General features: G+C 45.2%; 1 protein-coding gene across 3 annotated transcripts; it reads right to left on the bottom strand.

Annotated features, from left to right (window-relative positions):
- Window positions 1-1,469: 1,469 nt before the first annotated feature.
- Window positions 1,470-21,308, bottom strand: LOC8026471 (signal transducing adapter molecule 1). Of its 3 annotated transcripts, none has more exons than XM_029973666.4 (13): window positions 21,002-21,308; window positions 19,155-19,315; window positions 16,529-16,624; window positions 14,946-15,028; window positions 14,233-14,299; window positions 14,092-14,170; window positions 12,158-12,356; window positions 11,009-11,091; window positions 8,919-8,995; window positions 4,421-4,508; window positions 3,465-3,625; window positions 1,768-1,832; window positions 1,470-1,705 (listed from the first exon to the last, which is right to left on the bottom strand). In XM_029973666.4, exons 1-13 carry the CDS (start codon window positions 21,042-21,044, stop codon window positions 1,630-1,632), a joined length of 1,278 nt encoding a protein of 425 aa, XP_029829526.2. In that variant the 5' UTR covers window positions 21,045-21,308; the 3' UTR covers window positions 1,470-1,629. The 3 variants fall into 3 exon arrangements, with proteins under 3 accessions (XP_029829526.2, XP_029829525.2, XP_029829527.2); XM_029973665.4 differs by having other exon boundaries at window positions 1,470-1,708; window positions 21,002-21,267; XM_029973667.4 differs by lacking the exon at window positions 21,002-21,308 and adding an exon at window positions 20,694-20,815 and having other exon boundaries at window positions 1,470-1,708.
- Between the last annotated feature and the right edge of the window lie 353 nt (window positions 21,309-21,661).

Genomic DNA, 21,661 nt, shown 5'->3' on the forward strand with positions numbered 1-21,661 from the left:
TCCAAACTTAATAAAGCAAAAACTTTTATGAAAAGATTTTTTTGGGACATGTTGAGCTGGAATAATTCCCGAGTAAATTGAGCAACGCGAACGGTAGCGTGCTTGCTCTCTTGTTCTATTAAAAATGGCAGCACATTGATGGGATGGTGCCATTTTAATTCGTGGAATTATATCAGGCAAGGGCCCATATTAGTTCAATACACAAATCAAAGCTAAAGATGTTACTGCCAAACTGAGAGTTTACAAAAAGCAGAGAGCACAAGGTCCCATTAAATCTCTTGACCCCCTCCCTTCCTTGCGTTGGCCCTCAACCTTTCTGGAGTGGGCTATCTGTCCCCCCCACTCGAATGAGTTTGAGACCGCTGTCCTGAACAGTGTCCAAAATCCCCAGATATAAGTCACCAGCATGTCACCCTAGGACTGGCAGTATTGGGTTTTGTGAAACTACTGCTTAGCACCATATTTTCCAGGCTATAGTCCGCACCTTGTATATAGTCTGCAGGGGCAAACTGGGGGTCAAAAATAAAAGTTCTTGCTTAGATAATCTGCATGCCGCGCATAGTCTGCACCTAGTGCTTAGTAGACACGAAAATATACTCCTACACGGCACACCTTGACAAGTGTCTGCTTTCTTAGCTCACGAAGAAGTTTGTATTATACATAAATCATCACTAACAAACTATTTCATTCCCAAAATCCGCCACGTCTCGTCATAACGTACGATCTTGTAAAACAATATTCCTGTATAGTCCGGACGCACAGATTGTCCGCACAGCTTAAAATTTCAACCTTTAAACATGTATAGTCCGCGGACTATAGCCAGGAAAATACGGTATATTGAAAATATTGCGTGAAGTTCAATTTTCTGTCTCAATGCAAGCCCTAGAACCCTGCCATTCGCGACTTCCGTGAATTCGGCTACACCCGGTGGGTAGAACGCAAAGCTATCACGGCAGCTTCGCTCGCCAGCTTTCTTGAGCGGATCGAATATTTGCAGAACCCGACGGTCTAAACGTAGAGTTGTTAAAGCAAACTCACAAACACGGTGGAAATCCTTTGGGCTCCGAGAATAATAAATGAAACGAAATGAAAGTCGCCAGTTCTCTGCCCGATTTCAACAAGGCCCGATTCCAAAGGCTACAAGTACAAGCAGCTAGTTTCGAATGGTGCTCCCACTGCAGTATCGTTTGTGCGGTTGAGGCCCACGGTACGCAGAGCTTGCGTTCGTAGTGCTTGTGGTTAGTCCATGTTAAGGTGAGACAACGTATAGACCAGCATGTTACCAAATACCACAGCAATGTCGTTGCGGTATCGTGCGCCAAGATCGGTGTCAATGTAAGGTTACACTACTTGAGTCTGTTCCTAACTGGCACCCCATGCAGCTGCTTGGGCAGACTGCTCTAGCACACCAATAGCACTTGGTTGTTAAAATGGAGCAGGCTGCCAAAGGCAAAAGGAACTGAGACACATCCTCCGGAGTCTCTTTATATCTTAGCTCGTGCTCGGCGAGCCTACTGCTTTTTGGGCTGCAGAAGGCTTGGGCTGTGGAAGGCTTGCGCAGCAAGCCCTTTGCCCTCTGCTTCCTGTTGTGCCGGCATGCGTTGGCGACCGTGACGACGGTGCAACACCTCAGAGCAGCGGGAATCCCACGGGCGATCCCATGGCACCCTGGGGCACTCCCTGCTGCGGAGTTGCACCAGGCGCACTGCTGGAAAGAAACGCCGTTTTGACACTGTCTCAAGAGGCTGGTGTTCGAGCAACCCTTACCCGGGAAACTGGGCGGGTGGTAGGGACGCCGGATCGTGGTTTCCTTCCGACGGCACGCCATAGACCTGCGGGAAGAGAACGCCGCAAGTATCCTGACTGCACCCGTTTGACCCAGAGCAGCTGACGACGCCGTTGTCGGAAGAAAATGGGCATGGAGATTCTCTGGCACACAAATGTACTGTAGAAAGTTAGGCTATAATAGTTGAAACACAGTTCTGACACTTGATAAGTTGGGCTAGTTGATACATAGTAGTTCTGACGTTGGCTTCTCGACAATTCACGAGAAATAACAAAGGGGTGTTTGGCTCTAACTGATGGGAAAGAACCGAAAAGAGAGTAACGCTACATCCATGAAACCAAGGGTTATGTTTGTTATTTTTTTGGCAGGTGACAGAATCGCCGAGGCCATCGACAATTGCAGATTACAAAATCTTTGTGTTGTGGCCAGTGGTCCTGCCGCGTTTTATACAAGCTCCCAAAACATTTTAGCCGCATCATTTCGTTCGTCAAAAGTCACAACATTCAGCCTTTAAGCCTTTGTCGTGCTAAGACCAAATGGCAATACTTGGCTAAAACCAACTTACACCGCCGACTGCGGTTGGCCAGCGAATATGCGCAAAGGAAATGCTTGTACTACCGGGTTCCGATTTGATTTTTTGTCCCTGGTGTGCCGGTACTTCAGATGACTGCACAAAACACTCTTATAGGCGACTGGAAGCAGGGCTTTAAAATTTAAGGCAGAACACTACGCGAGAATGTCGACTTCTGAACCGCTCACTCAATCAGAGTGAAATTTGCAGGTGTTGTTTGTAGCCATATAGAAATAGGGCATGCAAAGTTTCAGCCCTGTGAACTAATTTTATGAGGTACCATATTCGCAGAATAAAGTAAAGCATAGCTTGGCATGAAATATGCTCAATTAATCTATCATTGAAAATTATGTTGATAACCACATATTTTTCTGGTAGAATGCATACTAGAATATCTGTTGCCGATTACTACGAAAAGAAATCTCACAAAATATGCATTTCCCAACCAAAAAGAATTATTGAAAATACATTTTTTCCCTACATTTAACAAGTTTTGCAAAATACAGTTTTTCATACTAAGGGAACATGAAAATGCAAACTCGTAAGTTTGTAGTAACCGGCACCAAAAACGTTTGGTATATAGAGGCCGCAAAAATTAAGTCGCGATAGTTTCATACAGAAACGATAGATTTATTAAGTAAAATTTATGCCAAAAAGTGCAACGGAGCAAGACGCGTTCAAAGGGCTCAAACCTCCACCTTTTCTTTGGCGTCGGTGGACCGAAAATGCTGTATAAAAATATAACTATGCAGTGTAAACAAATAAAACTTTCTGGGAATACTCTAGATGTTGGCAGACGTAGATATGGCATTTTCATAAATCAAATTCTTTTGCAGAAATATTTTTTTTCTGGGTAGTGTTAAGCTTAAAGTGCTTTCGCGCGGCGAGCTCGCCACGGTGGCAATTTTTCAAACGCGACTCCGATGCGTTGAACTTCAAACACGTCTCTCTTCGGCAATTTACACGCTACGGTTGCTGACAGAATAAGAATGGTGGCGAGCTCTTTTTGAATGCCCGGCGTCCAGCACGCTCTCCACACCTTCCGCACGCACCATTCCGGCCCCGTCGGCGACCACAGCATTCAGTTTGGGTCTAAGTGCTACCCACCATGGGAGGACCGGGGGCGGGTGGCGCCGGTGTCCGCATCAGTCCGTGGTACAGTGCCAGGGCCTCTGCCAGCTGCCGGCTGGCAGCAGTCAGCGAGGCGTGTCGGCGGTCAATGCGCTCGAGCTCCTGCTCGATCAGCGGGCCCATGCCTGCGCAGCGCTCTGCACGCGCAACCACGTAAGACACATCGGTCATGAGTGGTCTTCGGGACTACGGCAGAATCTAGTGTTGAGAAGTATACTTCAAGTACGTTGTGCTTGAAGTACCACTTCAAGGAGGTTTAGAATACTGATGGTATGCATTTTACTTGAAGTACATTCCCAGAGTAGGGTATGTACTTGCACTTAACAAAATTTAAATCCTTCATTCTTGCCTATCCAAATACCTAATAGTTCCTTCTTGCCTCTTTTTTTCTTGATCCCGTGGTCAACCACGGGATGACAACTGTGGAAATAAACTGTCTAAAGCTTCAGCTAGACTTGTATACATTTTTTGGAGTATTCTTTTCTGGTACTTTCTGCGGAAAGTGCAGCTCCCGACTTAAAAGCACATTCCCTGAATTTGATTTTGCTGAATCTGTACCACAATATTATGCTTTGTCAACTCTGAAGTTACTTGACTTTATCCCATATATTCGCCGCCATTTCTGTAAATAACTGAAACACCCCTACTACCCCTGAAACAATGCATAACAGTTATATATTAAAAAAAAAAAAAATTTAAGGGAATGAGAGAACATCACGAAAGCTTGCGTTAAAAAGTACTTGGGCTTTACTTTGAAAGTACACAGTATTAATAGTTAGGGAGACTTTTTTTTTTTGTGCGTTACCACAACTTTGTTTTTACAAAGCAATTACTGGAAGAAAAAAAAAAAAAAGGAGCTGGCAAGCAAAGATAGCAATTAGACATTCAATGGATTCAGTAGTGGCCATTGATAAGTCAAAGTTCTAGCCTACCCTCAAGAGCCAGCAAGTCTGGTGGGTCTGGCTGTCCACTGGCAGGGTCCGTTTCGTGAAGCCGCTGCAGGGTGTCGTCAATCTGGGCCTGCAGTAAAGGAGTAACACTCAGCCGTGGCCATATTTGCTATTTCTGTGTTTATGGTACTGCTTACCCTAAGACCCATGCTTAAAAGGTTCCAGCCAGAGTCCTATACACTGAAAGACTGAAAAGTCTACTAGAACGAGCAGACTTCACATTGCCACACTATGGAGGTATTTATTTTCTCTTGGTCACACCACTCTGCGTGCACTAGTACAAACTCGCAATGAGAAGTTGTTTTATAAACACAATTTTTTGTACTCTGACATTTTGTTATTCCCGAAATTCGCCACTGTATCCAAGCACCAGTAATTCTTTAGTGATCTCTAGAAACAGAACCTATCTATTTTTTTAGTTGGTTTTAAACAAAATCATGCTTTCCCATACACCAGAGAACTGGCAATCGAGTGCACAGGTTTGCAGTGCCTCTCCTAGATGGCGCCCGTCGTGGCACTGGATTTTGGCGGTGGTCCCTTTTAAGACATAATATTGGAAGTATCGAAAGTTCACTTTTGACAAAAGGAGTGAATTCAAGATTATATACTTTTAGGAGACTGTAGCAGAAAAGTAAGTTTGAGCTGTTGACTCTGTGTGTGCAGTAGTGTCATGATCCTCCTTGTGTGCATGCTTGAGTTTTAAGGCAATCTTCCATTCATACTGTTCGCAACTGCCGGTAGCCAGTGGCAAATCAAATAAGAGGGAGAGGGCACATGGGACCTAAAGAGGAAAGACAAGGAAACTGAAAGATAAAACAAAGCTTGGGATGGTATGACTTTGTGAGAAGTGAACGCAAGCAAACGAGCTGGTTAGGAAACAATCTAACGCCCCAAGACTAAGAAGTTGGTACCGTAGAATACCGCGCATCTGCCCATTCCCACTAAGCGCCCATACCCAATTCTGTAAGATCTGAAAAAATATGCATAGTACATTGATTTGCAAAATTGATGACCGGACAAGCACGCATCCCCCATTTTTTCGCGATTGTCTCTAAATTTTAAGTGGCCGCTTGCCCGGTATTTTATGGCAAGTTCTTGTGGTCTTGACGGAGATTATCTTTCCGGGTGCTTGGCGGCGGATGCTCATTGTCAGACGTGTGTCTAGTGTTGTAGGGATTTAGCCTGTCGAGCCAAGTCTGGTCAAATCTTTGCGACGTCATGTTCTGCTTTCTTGATCTTTTCTTGTTTTAGTGTGGTCAAATAAACTCGGCTATTTTTGAGATTTTGTGTTGTGTTGTTTGATTTCTTATTCATTCTAGTCCCATCGTTTCAAGTTATGATGACTTTCTCCACTCTGCAATAGAGCAGCACTGTTGTGCAGTCGAACCCCGCAATAACAAAACCGCCGGAGAAGAAAACTTTTTTCATTCCCGCGAGAGTTTTGTTTTTGCACAAAATGGGCAAGTTAGCACACCTATTACTTTCCATGATGCTGTCCTTGGATTTCAGAATCATAGAAAGTGAGCTGCACGGGATACTGAACTCCTCCGCAATATCCGACTTCTTTCCGCCTTTCGCAGCTTCGGCGATGATCGCAAACTTCTCCTGAAGCGTCTAAAACTTGCGCTTTTTAACAAGAGGCGGCATCTTTCCGACAGGCCGAACAAAAGGTAGTAAAGAAGGCGCAAGCGATCTCTGCGTGCATGCGGCAGACGGCGAAATGACAGCGGGCAGCCGGCGGTGTCGTCACGCGAAATGTCACATGCCTACGTAGTTGCCAACAGATGGGCCAGAAAAGAAGACAAAATCTCATTGCTATTATTATTATTATTATACCGAATGTAAACAGCAATGACCACGCCGATGCTTGTCAGAAACGCATGTGCCCGACTTGTCGGATGAGTGTGCTGCTCCACTTTTCATACTTCTGGGTTCTCAACTGGTTCATGTGCCAAAAAAAAGTTGCAGCTCACTACCTCAAACTTCTGTAAGTGTGGGACTGCTCTTTTAAAAAAAAAGGCTCGAGGTACACCTAAGCACTTCTTATTAGTTCTGAATGCAAAAGCACGCACGCCACTCTTCGCTCCCTTCTTTCATCTGCGGCTAACAACGCGCTGACCTTGGGCGTGGAACGGTGGAGCCGCTGCCTCGCGGACATGCAGCGCCATCGGGTGAGCGATCGTTCAAACTGATGCGCAGCGGCCAATGGGAGCCTCGTCGAGGCGCGCCAGCCAATAGGACCGAAGCCGAAGATTCATCAGCTTTACTTTGCTCCTTTGGGATCGGGGAAGCTAGGTGCCATGTCTAGGCTTTTCGCGTGGTCTCATAGCTGGGAGCTGGCTACACTTGGAGAAAGGATTTAGGGTGCCGTTTTCCCGCTTCAAACTGATGATGTCGGCTAGCTCCATGAGAACCAGTTAATGCTATCGCATTAAAACCCTTCGCTATTGAGAGGGTGCTAATGCATTGAACTCTATGGACGTTCGCCGGAGCGCCAGATTTCTTCATTGCCGCGAGAACTTTGTTCTGGAGGGCTTTCGTTATTGAGGGGTTAAACTGTACACACTTCGTCAGTTCTCGAGAATATCTTTTTGGAGCCGACGTCGTGCGGCAAAGCCCCTAAACGAAGACAGGCTAGCTCAATTTAAGTGAAGGTTTATTGTCGCTTTTCTCAATTAGAGGTCATATGCTACTCAATATTTTGCCATCACAAGTTAGTTCAAGATACTGCAAGTAGTTAAGTTAAAATAAAAGTGAAAGATGGAGTTATTTAAATATTGACATGCAATTTCGCTACTTTTAGAGTTTCTGCATTAATAACAGAACTACAATAATGACTACTGTAAAATCCCGTAAGGACGCCCACCCAAAATGAAGAGATAAATGGTGAAAATCATGGGGTAGGGCTATCTTTGGAGATGCCAAAGCAAAACTTTATCAAAAATAAGTGATAAGCGCCGGACCATCGGCTACAAACCGCGTGACGCGGGAACCGATACCGCAGATCACGGACACGGCAAATTCGTGTTTCACGATACGATAAACACGCGGGAATTTGCTACAAACTCCTGCGTCACGGGAAAGAATACCGCAAGTGGCCGACGCAGCAGATTCGCGTTTCACCGTGCGAAGGACTCGCGCAGAAACTCGCCAAGAACTCGCATCTCAAGGGAACGGATACCGCATATCGCGGACGCAGCAGATTCAAGTTTCATGGAAACCCATGCGGAAACCCGCTACAATCTTGCCTGTCACGGAAACAAATACCGCAGATTGCGGACGCAACAGAATCGCATTTCATGGTGCAATATACATGCGGGAACAACTCGCACGTGTTACAGCTAAAAATCTAAATCACGCACGCAGGTCGCGGACAAAAACACTGGAATCCGCTAGGAACTCGGGAACAGATACCGCAAATTGCGAACGCAGCAGCGGGAAGAACTCACGTGTTACGCGAACCGATATCGCGCGCAGATCGCAGACAAAAACACGGGAACCCGCTATGAACTTGCTTCTCGGACACACCGGTACCGCCGATCGCGCCGTTCCCGTCTGACATCGCTTGACGTCCAACGGAAATCGGGGGTGGGCGATGTTTCGGAATTTTTATGTTACAGATATTTAGCCAAAAAAAACGGGATGCCCGACCTCTCGGGGGAGGGCGTCCTTACGGGATTTTACAATAAGCAAATATTTTTTGTATATTCGTAAGCTGGACTTTAAGAAGCACATTTTGTTATATTTTTGCAACGTTTTGCATACAGTTGTTTGTTGGTAAATAATTTGTGGAAGCGTCTCTAAAACGTGTTTCCTTATGTGTTTCGTAATACTTTTTGCATAAAATTATAATTTGAATTTTTAATATTTAGTGCGCATGTTGTAAATTGTCCATAAAAACATGAAAAAAATGTTAACTATGTCCCCGCTTCAGTGTGACATTGGTGGCTGTGCAAATTACCATAGTGAAACCTCGACCCCCCCCCCCCAAGTCCACGCCTCAAACTTCTAAATTTTATATATCGGGGAGAAATCTAGCTACGGCGTTCACACATAGCTGGATGTTCCTCCAAAGAACATGGCTTTCGTATATATTTCGTACAGAAATGTAAGAAATATGACTCGGACAGTCATTGTATGATCTGACGTGCAAAACCCTGTGCAACATTATAATTGAAACTTTTGCTCTCAACAGACTATTTCAAGAGCTTATTCATCAATCTTAACTACTTCAATGGGCAAAATACAAAAATAGTAGCCTGACTCGTTCCAAACAATGAACAAACCTGTTTCTTTGGCTTCGCTTCCCTAAAATGCACCAAACTATTTTTGAACCATGGCTCGAGCGACGCGGAACGCCCTGTACATGCGCAAGGGGATGTGGGCCAACAAACACTGGACCCGTGCACTTGCCGGTTTTTGTTTGTTTGTTTTGTTTTTGTCTCGAGATGCAAACGACCAGAAACAAAAGTTCACTCACAGGGTCCACACAGAGGGGTTCTGCTGGGGGGGCCTCCTCCTGTGGGGCAGGTGCCTGAGGCTCTGGGGGTGGCCCCGCTTTAAAACAACACAGAAAAAGTATGCACCACTGTATCTCACTGGGTTCCACAGTTTGTCGCAGGTTGAGGACGGAAGGACGAACTCTGCCCACAAGGCCCTCCACTCTTTTCAATGTAGCACAGTGAACGCTGCAGAGGAGGTGAGAGCAGGGTCATGGTGAGCAGAGCAGGGGAAAATTTAGGAAAGGGGGGACCACCACCGCCACCACCACCTCCTCCTCCTCCTCCTCCTCCTTCCCCCTTCCTCTCCCTCTCTCTCTCTCTCCCCCCAAGCCTGATCCATAAATCCGCCCCTGGAGCAGACGGCTTAGTGAGAGAGGTTAGCCCTGCTATTTTTACCGTGCAACAAATTATATAGAGCTATTTAGACAGAAAGGGGCCATAGGTACCACAGTTGCCTCTAACTGCGAGGCACTAAAGAAACGAGTTTTGACCCTCTTCTGCTGCAGGAGAACCGTCTGAAACACATAACTCTGTCCTCGGTTGATAGAGGAATTGATTTTTCACAACTGATAGGCATCGTAGGGGAAGCGTTGAAAGATAATCAGCAGCGACGGCACGAGACAGCCAATTGGACCATCGAAAAAGCTAACACCGAGATTATGAAGCAGTGTCCCGTGATAGCATTGTAAACAAATGAAGTGGTAACGACAGCAAAAAAATATGTTTGCAAGAAAGGAGTCGTTGCAAATGCAGAGGTGCTGCCGCTGCTATTGTCATGCCGGAAGTCTTAACGGAAGACGTGACATTGTTCCTGAAATTCGAGTCTGGAATGTTGTGCATAGTAAAGGGCTGTCCAGACAGGACACTTCAGAAATCGTGAGGCAACACTAATTCGTAAAAAATTGTGGAAGTTGAAGCGTTCGGCAGTTTGGCAGTCTGAGGTCTGTTTGAACGCCACTCAGCAAACATCCCGATTTTCCTCCTCGCTTCCTCCGCATTTCGGTGATCTCGGTGCTCGTCAGACTTGACGTCACATGCCACCGGCCAATGCTGTCCATCTGTTTTGCTAAGCCCTCATATACTTGGCATGTTCCAAAATTTACCCCATCTTACTCCAGGGTAAGGGTTTTGTACCTTTGCATTCGAAAACCTACCCATGCCCAGCGTCGCTCTGTCTGTGTTACCACGTGACACGACCCACCAGAGTAGCTCGGATCTATTCGGGTAAGATTTTAAACCCCACAGCCCTTCCCTTTCCCGTTTTCGGGACCTGAAGAGCAGCAGAGGCTTTGAGCGAATGACCGACAGCCAACAAAGCTCATGAGTGGCTGTTTGGACCCACGTGACGAGCATGCTCAAAGCCCCCATGGCGGACACGGGCAAAATTTGATAGAACTTTTTCCCTGGCAAACAAAAAAAAGGTCGGAAGCGGAACGCTGCGCGACTTATGTCAGAATCCTGTCGCCTCACGATTTCTGACGCATCCTGTTTGGACGAGCCTTAAGAGGCGAGCTGTAATACCTAGGACTGGGCATCAATCAAACATTTGAACCCGATTGATCGCTACCCTTTAGTCGACTCATTAATTGATTCATCGGTTTCATTCATGCTAATAGTTTAAAAAAAAGTCAAAATAACATTTTTTTTGCCTTTGCTGAATTTGCAATAAATGGTGCAATGTACAATTTCAGATTTTAGATAAACCTTGTGTGTGGTTGAGAACAGCCGTAAGACACCCACACTCGCAAATTATTACTTCAGCCGTCAATGTTCTCCAGCCATAGCGAACTCTTGATTGTTTGCAATAGTCTCTGCTGTGCTAAACGAACACTCGCACGGCATTGTGGTGGCTGGGGCACTTACGACCTTCTTCACCTTGTTTGGAGTTACTAATGTCGCCCCTACAGTTTACTTCAGGTGATGTACTGCATAGCTAAAGTATTAAATTTTACTGTTTTTGTTCGTCCAAATTTAACCAGGTAACCGGTTAAAAAAAATTATAAAGTATTAATAGGTTAGTCGGCAAGGTAATCAATCAGGTAGAAAGAATTAGAGTAAACCTCCTCACCTTCCTCCAAGTCTGCACTGACGAAGTTTGCGGGGAACAAGCCCTCTCCACGGTGGTTCGAACCCTTCCACCAGTTGGGGTCACTGCAACGTGCATGCGTGTTCAAAGGAACAAACTGTGTCACATTGCGAACCACAGTTGCACCAGAACAAACTGTGCAACAACAAGCTTTCTAGGTTTCATCATTAATCTTGTTTCATTATTCTGTATGCCTAAAGGATGCGAGGGAATTTATTTTGCCTTTCTCGACATGAGCTCCTTGGGGGCTGTACGCCAGCATTACAGTGCCATGTGCAAAATGAAAAGTTGATGCAACTTCTAGGAAAATCTTTTGAGCATATAGTTTTTGTGATCACACTGAAATAGCGTAAATTATTTTTGCATGCCATTAACTTCCTACTTATAGCATATATTGCTACGTTCCATTTCTTACCTACTAGTGTAGACCGCTGCTGCTTGCACGAACCTGTCTGGATTTAGTCTTCACCATTCACACACTCTTATACAAATGAGAAGCTACATGATGCCACAGACTCCTGCCAGTTGCTTTGAGAGCATTGTACACTAAAAAAAAGTGTAATATACCAGCACAAAGAAACTTGCATGTGTTCAAATTCATTCTAACCTGTCACATGTTTTCAGAACATGTTAACTGGCATAATCAGTTTTACATACAACTCCAAAATGAAACATTACTTTTCAAGTTAAATAGAATGCACCACAAAGAAACATTTAATTAATTTTGTCTGCAATCCTTCCGATTTAAAATCATTCCCATTTGTCAATGCAACACAGACACAGTGAGCTTACGAGTACACTGGCATGCAAAGGTTTGTGAGGCCCTATTCTTTCTCAAAGGATGCGACGAACTACAGTCACTCATAGGATGAGAACTGCATTGAAGGTAGGAGGCTCACGCTGGCAACGGGACAACCGAAAGACCTCCCTGCCGTTCTCGTTCTGCAAGGGACTATGGACTAGGGTACAAAGGAAGCACAGCAGCCCTGGGGCGTCTGCTTGCTGTCAGTACACGCCGAACAGCGCGGCCACTTCTACGAGGGTACGGGGACGCGAGCAAGCGCAAACAGAATTACCCCAGTGTCAATTTGTTTTTGCCAGTGTAGCTTGCTAAAAAGCGAAGGGACTCGCCTGTCGTCCAGAACGAGCAGCAGCTCTCCAGCCTTGAAGGTCAGCTCGTTGTCTTCGGCCGCCTCGAAGTCATACAACGCCCGTACCTTGCGCGGTTCTCTCGCTGCCGCCACGGGAGCTTCGAACCCGGAAGCGTCCGGAGACGAAGCACGTGGATACAGGCTCTTGGCGGGGGACTCGCGCAGAGACAGCTCAATGGCTGCACAAATAAATGCAAATGCAAAAGGTGGAGCCAATGCACTTCCTGAGGTCGTGCTGCACGCTTCAGGGTGCTATCCACACATTCCAGGAACGAAATTACCCCTAGTATACTCTGAAAAAAATTACTAGGCAGGGTTATCGGGGCACGAGCCTGTCCTCCGCTTTTCTTTACATGAATCTACATGGGGAAATAAGTTTTGGAGGTTTGCACGCTGAACCCGGAGGGTATCTTGGCTTGCGCTAGCAAAGGACAGGGGATTGGTCTGAACCAAAGCAACTGAATACACAATCTCAGAGTATAGGCACTCGATTCCCCAATTTTCTTGTGGGAGCCGCGATTTTGGCAACCAGTGCATAGTGGGCGAAATGGGCGATCGTTATGATGAGAAAACGCGACTTCTCGAGTTGTACATAAGGTGTCGGGAAGCGCAGGCAATATGGTTCTGCTCTGTAGCGGACTGTTCCAAGATTTTTGGAGGACGGAAAACCACTTCCAGTGATTTCAGATGAGGATTCTGGTAACTGGAAACATTGATTTAAAGTGTGAAGATGGCCATGAAGCGTATCTTCATGGCCATCTTCACACTATGAAGCGTATCTTATTTAGGGTCTCTTTGGCCAGGAATACAACATGCTTTTTCCTTCACTCCGAGTACATTTAATCGAAGTTCCTCTAACTTTACTTGGAGTACAAAATATACCAGCAACTTTGTACTTCACTTGCTATTTCTCGGCCACACCGAGAAACACCAAACAAAGCCAGTGCTGCACGAGTACCGCTGTACCGCTAAAGGCTTTGGATTAGTGACTTCATGGATAACTTGTGAAAAAAACAAAAGCATAGCAGAGGCAAAAATCTAAAATCTGCAAATGGATGGAGTGTCCCAGGAGCACCGAAGCACAGCAAACAAAGCGCTCTGCGGTATTTGTCATTCTTTCACTAGTCCGTCATTTTTTAGTGCTCTTATTCACTTTGTAGCACCTATTTAGCTGCACCAAGGTCGATATCGAGCCCGTCGGAGTGCATCATACATGGTGAAAATTCAACAGCACTCAAAAATAAAGACCCACACACAACTGTCAGCATGGCACATAGTGTCGTGCGAGTGCCTTTATTTAGTCTGTTTTTTAATTGCTGCTGTATTTTCATCTTCACCATGCCAGCACATGCTGGCCTGTCTCCATTACGTTGAGGGCAAAGCGGCTCTTTCACATGCAACAGGGTCAACGCAACGGAAATAGGGTACACTCTGTACGCCCCAAGAAAACTACTAAACCTAGGTGAAAAAAAATATATTGTTTTCCTACCTGGTTTTTGTTTAAAAAAAAATGTTTGTAGGAAAAATATATATATATATTTTTTTTTTGCCCAATATTTATGTTACATTTTGAATTTTTCGCTTAGCAGGCAAAACAGAATCTGTACCCCTGTGGGATGATGATAGCGTTTGTACCCACCGAGAGTTTACTCTGAAATCCAACTAACCAGGTAGAACCAAAAATATTTTTTTCTAGGTTTAGTGTATTTTTAAGCTGGCAAAGCAGTGGAAACAGCCTGCTCGCTGGACCACTCAACTGCCCCCCTTTCATCACCTGACCCCCCCCCACTGCACGTGCATATGGGCAGGGGCGTGATCGTGCGGCAAAGATGGGCGTGTGACTGGTTCAGCGAGCACGTCAGCTTCCACTGCACTGCCAGCTTGGGGGTGAACGGAGTGTGGGGTCGAGCTCACCTCTGGCAAGGTCTTGTTCTTCCTGGTGTTGTCTTCCGGCGGCCGGAGGCGCTCCGTCGGGCTGAGATGTTTCCTGAGCCTACAGCAAAGCGTGCACCTTGAGAACAACGCTCGTTCGGGAACACCCCCTCGAAGGCTCACCTGCCCCTCGAGGCCACCAAAGTCCACGCCGTCCCCCCGCAGCTTTGAGTACAGCGACGGAATGAGGCTGCACAGAACGCATACAGACTTGAACTCGATGCACGCACAATACACACAGACATTGGCATCAAACACCATATCCGCACAAGCTTGCATCGCGAAAGGTCTTCAAAACGCAGACACTTCACTCCGACATCAACAGTTCCATAGGCACTTGTGTTGTGTATTTAATAGAGAGGCTCATGGTACCCCGATGACACGTCCGTGGGTCTACAGTGCTCATTTAGCTTGTATCTATTTTCACATATTATTTTCGCTTCCTCTACTTATTTTTTGCAATGCGTACACCACTGAGAACAAGAGCTGTTTGTGGGCCCCGCAAACAGAACAATAAGCAGAATACAGCCACGTGCTTTCACCCATATTTACACCCATTTAACGTCGCCTTTTCATACGAAGAGTCCAAGCCTATATTCTTTTCTGTGTGGCACACAAAGAACCAATTGCCGTAATTTACAGAACGAGAAGAGTAAACGGTGAGGCACGGAAGTGACTGTACGGAAGTGGTGCCAAATCGCAAACTGGTGCCAGTAGTGTTGTGGTGAATGCTCGTAGAGTCACATTTCAAAAAGAAATGTACGGCGGTATCAAAGAATTCATTGCTGATGTGACTATTATTCTCAATACTAGTATGTACATGCTTCGCAACATACCTCAGCTGGGGATCCTTTGCAAAGTCCTCCTGTGCCCACTTGCGGAGCAAGCCCTTCATTTTTTCCACAACGCGGGGATGACCCTGAAATCGGACAACAAACATTAGAGCATAGACGTCATCAAAGACAACAAATCTTTACAATCTTATTATTAATGTCTTGGCAACCCTGTCCTTGCCCACACACTAATGATCCCAGATTAAGCCACAAAACACTGCTGCCACTAAGACGTTCCATCCTGCGCTTGCCCACTTGCCTGCGTATGCTCAGTCGCCTCTGTCACCTGCTACGGCTGGTTCTATTGGGGAGGGGATCGAACAGTCACGCCACTAGCGGCATGCTGCAGCTCTGTGGACAACAAACCTCATTTTGTTGTTTGTTGTTGATCAGAGAAATCGAAGATGACGATTCGAAGGCCGCTCCTTGTGCGTCCAAAGCACTGATCAAAGCGAAGCGCTCGTGCCCAGACCATGCTAGGCGAAGTTCAATTTCTTTGTTTTGCTGTGTTAGTAAACACCGTGCTGTGTGGACAACAAGCTCAGCAAAGCGCCCCCTATAGTGCGATCTCCTGCCCAATAGACCTGTTTACTGTTTACAAAAACAAGCTGTTTCTTGGCCCCCCCCCCCTCCCCCCTCCCTCTTCCCCTTCTTCTCAAGAGACTTCCGGTCATTCTGTTTCGGCACGCTTTCTGAGCCAGCTGATGTAAACATTTCTAGGACAATCAAGTTTTACAGAAATCATAAAGTTGGGGTTCTAGCAAGGACCTTCTGCTGGGCTATAAAACAGATAAAAGCCAACTGGTTGTCTTACAAGAGTATTAAAAAATCTCCAACAAATCTATTGCTAACCGGTCCTTTAGCTAATCACCTGGAGATCTGGTCATAAAATATTTCATGAACTTTGCAAGAAGCAGCGCTATGGTGGGGGTTGTTCGTCCTCTGATTTGACCAGATGTTGGCGGGGACGTGAATTGCCAACAGCGCCTCCTGGCGCTTTCAATAAAAGAGTCTATAGACCTTTTCTACGCAGGTGCCGCCATCTTGAACCGCAGAACTTCCGGTATGTGGGGGAAAACATTGTTTTGAGCTTGCCACATAAAGCTCACGGTGTAATTGCGACCAATACCATTCCTGTCTTGCCTTTTCTATATATTTTACTTGTTCCAGGTTGTAATGCCTTTCTTTTTTTTTCAACCTACATACCGGATTTGTCGACTACGTGGCTGGAGACAAGGGTAAATGAAAAAGGTCTATGCAGCCAGTTCTTGGTTGCATAGACCTTGGCTGTTATGGTGCGCGCCACAGATGGCACTGCTGGCTTTGCAAGAGGACTTGTGCATTAACGGCACACCTCATTTTATCACAGATGTCCTCGTATTCACGAATCAACGATCTTGCATGCCAGTTTTGTGACCCTGGTCAAGTTAAGAGAGGCACACCTTTGAAGCTTAAAAGAACAAGAATGTTGATTGTCTACCAGAAACAGGCACCTGCGTGGGTTTCAAGAACAAACTTGTTGACCAAAGGACTGATCTATGAATCTACAAAGCATTAGTGGTATTGATCGCCGTGCCATGTCTCACCTTGGAAAGCAGTTTCTTGCACTCGGATTCAAACTCCCGGGAACACACCTCCAGGTGGAAGATCTTGCCGCAGTTCTTCACGCATGCATCCAGTAGCTGCATGTAGCACACATTCATATTCATGCTGAGCTCATTAACTGCTAGGTATATTAATTTATTTCAGTAGCCTCAAGGCCCAAAGGTGTTATATAAGGGAGTGGGACAAACCAAAATAGTATACAATCAGGAATATACAAACACTATAAGCCAAGTACTAAAAACATAAAAACATTTTTAAAAATTTAAAGAAGTTATGAAATTAGAGTTATAATATTAATGTAAGTAAGCGATCACCACATTTATAAATAAATCATAGGATGGTATGTTTACTAAATGTGCAGCAAGGTGGTTCCACTCTCAGAGCATGTTCTGGGGAGGAAGGAGTTGTAATAAGCTGGAGTGACGAAATGAGAAATTCCAACTTTATATCGATATGCACGGTGAAGTGAAAGCTGGATTTAATACAAGTTTGTCTTTCAGTCAAGTATTGGAATGATAAATATTATGGAAAAGACACAGACGAGATATATTTCGGCATAATGAAAGGGGAGGAGTGACAAATTAGTGATAAATTAGTTTTCATAGTCGAGACACTAGCTGTGGGATGAGAGTGAATATAAAACGGCTGCCGAACTTCTGTCGGGCCTCAAGGTCAGCCACGCGAGCTGCGAGACCTGGATCCCAGATCGCTGCAGCATGGTCAAGTTTGGAATAGACAAGAGTTTTAATTAGAAGTTTTGAAGCTAGGTTGGGCTAATTTAAAATTTCTCCTCGAGTAACCAAGCATAGAATTAGTGTTAGTGATAACGTGATCGGTATGCGTTTTCCATGACATGTTAAAAGTGATGTTAACACCAAGGTACTTGTAGCAGGTTACAGAATCAAGAGCAATATCAGAAATTGAGTAAATGAAAAAGATTCTACGAGAAATTTTCATAACTTTACATTTGTTAGTATTAAGAGACATTTGTCACAAGTCACACCGTTCAACTACAGCTTGCAAGTTATTACGAAGGAGTACAATGTTAGTATAATTAGTAAATTTACGATAAATTATGCAATCATCAGCAAAGGGGCCGATAAATGAAGACACACACAATGGCAAGTCATTTACGGAAATTTAAAAAAAGTAAGGGCCCTAAAATAGGCCCTTATGGAACATGAAAGGTGTCAAGTTGCCGAGAAGAATTCACATTGTCAGCAGTAACAAACTGAGAATGATTAGTTAAAAAACATGTAATCCAGGACAGCACATTAGTATCATGGTTAAGTTGACCGAGTTCAAAAAGTAAATGTTTATAAAGAACTTTATTGAAGGCTTTGCAAAAATTGAACAAGAAGCAGTCAATCTGGGATCCATGGTCAAGTATGGAGAGCAGATTATAGTGAAGGTTAGTATTAGAGTTTCACAAGAAAGGGACTTACGAAAGTCATGTTGCGAAAGGGGGAAAAGGAAGAATGAGAGTCCAAGTAGTCAATCAAATGAGCAAACATTATGTGCTCTAAAAGTTTGCTAGGTGTGCTGATCAAGGAAATGTGGCGGTAGAGTATGCAGACTTTAGGTTTCGTCCGAATGTGTTGATCACGAGAGATATGATGCTTTAGTTTCTTAATGCCATAGTATTTTCACAACCCTAAATAAAAAGATATAAAACATTCCAGCCTCAAAGCATAATATAGAACAGGAAGTCTCAAACTTTTCCCCCTCAAGGAATGCCCATCTCTCTTGAATGGCAGCCAAGGAACCCAACATGAACTCGGCATTGATGCACTAAAGCACTGCAGAAGCCTACAGACCTTGTAAAGATAAAGGCACATACTGCAAACAATGTAATTTTTGCGAGAAAAAATTTTTGCGAATCACCTAGAATTTGTAAAAAATAGTTCCCACAAACAATTTTTGGTAAAATGTGAACCCATTGGAATCTGTAATGAGATCCCACCGCGTCGCGAAAATTAAAACCTGCGGATTATTTCAAAACTTTAGCTTTTATATAAATCGTGTAATATTGAGCCGGAAAAAAATATGTCATTTACAGTACCTAGTTATGCATCCAATAGATGGCTCAGACCTTCTGAAATACTGCTCAGACTGGGAGAACACTTTACTTGAGGGCAGGAACAGCCGAGGAAACTTAAAAGCTCGGGCAACGCCCTCAGTTTTTAGGAACCCGGTTTGAGAACCCATAGAAAGGACAGATATCGCCCCTGTGCAGAAGCACTCGTTAACGGGTTGTTACAGAAATATGTGGAAGTTGGGCCGGGTTGAATGACATTCCCTGAAAAATACAAGCTGGCAAGAGTCCAAAAGGTTTGTTGAAATTTCCCAGATCGCCTACACTTTCAATGACGCAAATTGCATCAACTATTTTCTGCTACACTGTCAAAGCTTACGTAGCTTACGCAATGCTGCATCCCTGCACTCCTGCGGGAACATGCGACTTGGTCTTGCATCTCATTCGTATGCACTCGTGCAACTAGCTTTATGTAAGCTATGCTAGTCTTGACAATGTAGCACAAAACATCTGACGCTGAGCACAGTGAGGAAGTCAGGTCAGAGAGAAGACGCGGGCGCATCTCCACTTACCACGAGAGCCTGCAGCGCCACCTGTGGAATGGTGTGGTTCATGCGGCGCGTGATGCATTGCAGACAGTCACGGGGTCCTCCCGGGACCGTGCCCACTCGGTCACAGATGTCCAAGATGAGGGCCCAGTCCTCGGATGTGTTCCGCTCGCTGGTCGCTTTGTCTGCATCGTCATGCAGAGAGAGCCGGAGTTTTCCGAATCAAGAGTGGGCTGTGATAAACAACAGCCATCTTGCTCTTTTCTGTTGCTCAGTAAACTAAAACTGTCTTTAAAAAAAACAGCCTTGACTGGGGATATCAACATACTCAATGCTGGATGGATGGATGCTCATGTCTGTACCCTTTATGGCAAGCAGTAGCTTGCACCACTTAGCCTAGAAACCAAAAGTATGATTTCTCCCGTTGCTCTTCTAAGCCAATTTGCTTCCCCTCTGTATTTTTGTAACTATCACCAGGCAGTGTGGGGTCTCGCCAGGATGACTTGGGGGATTGGACAAAAAAAAACAACTAAAATACCCCCCCCCCCCCCCCCCTGGCGAAGGAGTCGTTTTTCTCTGGTCAAACCCATTCGGCGTTACCCCAACACTGGGCCCACCGGGAAAAAGGGTAGAGAATCTTGGCCGAAGCAATGCAAGAAAGAGTTAAATTTTTCTTTGTCCTGACTGTCCCCAGCTGTGCAAGTTTTACTTGATTCAATTTTCCCTGGATAATTTCCGACAATCTTCAAACATCCTCTTTGTAATCATAATCCTTTGCTCCTCATCCTTCTATCCTCGCCAGCAAAACCCAGCGCCCCTGCCAGATCCATTACCCCTTCAGGAAGGGCAGGGCAAAGCCCCATACAGTTCAAAACCAAATGCTATATTGTCTCGTCCTCAATATGGCATACAGCAAATAATGTGTCTATCTCTTGAAATTTATCCCTATACATCTTTTTTCTTAAAGCTTTCGTTCTCGCCTCAAACAGCGAAGAACTTCCAGATCGTTCCTACCTTACAACAGGGTTGCATCTCCGCAGAAAGACCACCGGCCCAGCGTACTCAAGCCTTGCTGTGCGACACTACTTCAACTCTACAAAACGTTTCAAGGCAGACACTGCAAAGCCTACAAGCTACCAGTCTGTGCTCTTGCCGCAACAAAGTGCACCGTGCTCGCTTCTCGGTTTCATGCCCTTGTATTTCAATGTCACTAATCGCAATGGGTTCCCTAACGAATGTGTAGGATGTGGGACATACTTTATACAGACAGTCAACTACAGTCTATTTCACCTAACGGTGGACAGCATCGGACGCTACTAACAGAGAGAAATCTGTTTTAGTATAGTTATTGTTATTTGATATTAAGTTAGGTTAGCGTCAGAATACACTGTAAAACTAAATAAACGCATATGAAGCCTTACTTCGACACTCATCGGCAGAGACATATACCGACAACAACAAACGCCGACGAGAAAGCAGGCGATTTCGTTTTCCAAGACCTCGGGCGAGCGAAGGACAAGGATGAACGCCTAGCAAACACACACGCACGCAGATATGACTCACCGTCACTGCTCTCGAAAACACCGCTCAAACAGAACGAAAATGATTAGGAGAAACGATATGTTTAGAGTACTCATGCGTCACACGTGCACCAGATTGGGTGCTTGTTGCGTCGAGGAAGTTTTGATAGCATGACGCATGAACCAAGCTGTCGTGTGACCGCTAGCATTGCACTTACCGCAATGATACTACGGTCACAGTGAGCACATTCCGTGTGCCTAGATAAGAATGCCGAACTTCGAGGACCATTTACGGTGACAGTGGCTGTCGGGTCAAGTAAATGAAAGAAACGAGGAATTCACGAGTCTCACCAACGTCTTGTTGGAAAGGCGAGTTGTTTCCTAAGAAAGGCATGGTCGTGCGGGTCTGCGTCGCTTTCAATTGAACATAATATTACCGCCGGTGAGGGCTGTGTTGTGGAACTCGGTGTAATTGACACAAATCTGCGTCCGATGACCGATAGCTTCTTCTTCACCGCCTCCCACTATTCGATGTTGATCTTGAGGGCAGCCACCTGACTTGCCCTGGCTCCTGGCTGCTTCGACGACTCATTCAACCTGACGTCACTGGTTTATACATATAAAAATGGACATATGCAAGGTGATGCAAGGGGATTGTGCTACTTGAATGTAGATGGCGCTTAACTCCCTCCAATTGCATACGGGGGTTAACCCAACAGTTAATCGCGCTTCTGATAGAGGGCGCCTCATGCGCGGCGACTGCGGGCGACTGGAAGCCGAGGCGCTCGTTTGAAAAACATCAGGTTCTTTATAAATTTGACTGTTTAGATAAATCGGATAAATAAGATTTGTTGTTAACATCGAAATCTTGGGAGGTGACCCTTTAAAAAAAAAAATTACAGACGCAAAAATTAACTCGTATCGCCGAATGCTCATTCTCCGACCAAATGTATTGTATACATGCCTTGCAAGTGACGTCACCCTAGGGAACATCTAGGGAAGGACGGGGCC

Source organism: Ixodes scapularis, unplaced genomic scaffold (assembly GCF_016920785.2).
Source record: "Ixodes scapularis isolate PalLabHiFi unplaced genomic scaffold, ASM1692078v2 PGA_scaffold7__128_contigs__length_106722199, whole genome shotgun sequence".
Lineage (NCBI taxonomy): Eukaryota > Metazoa > Arthropoda > Arachnida > Ixodida > Ixodidae > Ixodes > Ixodes scapularis.

Bases quoted from the DNA above. Each gene is read 5' to 3' on its own strand.
- LOC8026471 (XM_029973665.4), bottom strand. From the start codon at position 21,044: ATGCCTTTCTTAGGAAACAACTCGCCTTTCCAACAAGACGTTG. The intron at 15,029-16,528 runs GTGAGACATGGC...GTCCGATTTCAG, and splicing joins GCAAGAAACTGCTTTCCAAG to GGTCATCCCCGCGTTGTGGA. The intron at 4,509-8,918 runs GTGAGTGAACTT...CCTTTACTGCAG, and splicing joins AACCCCTCTGTGTGGACCCT to GCCCAGATTGACGACACCCT.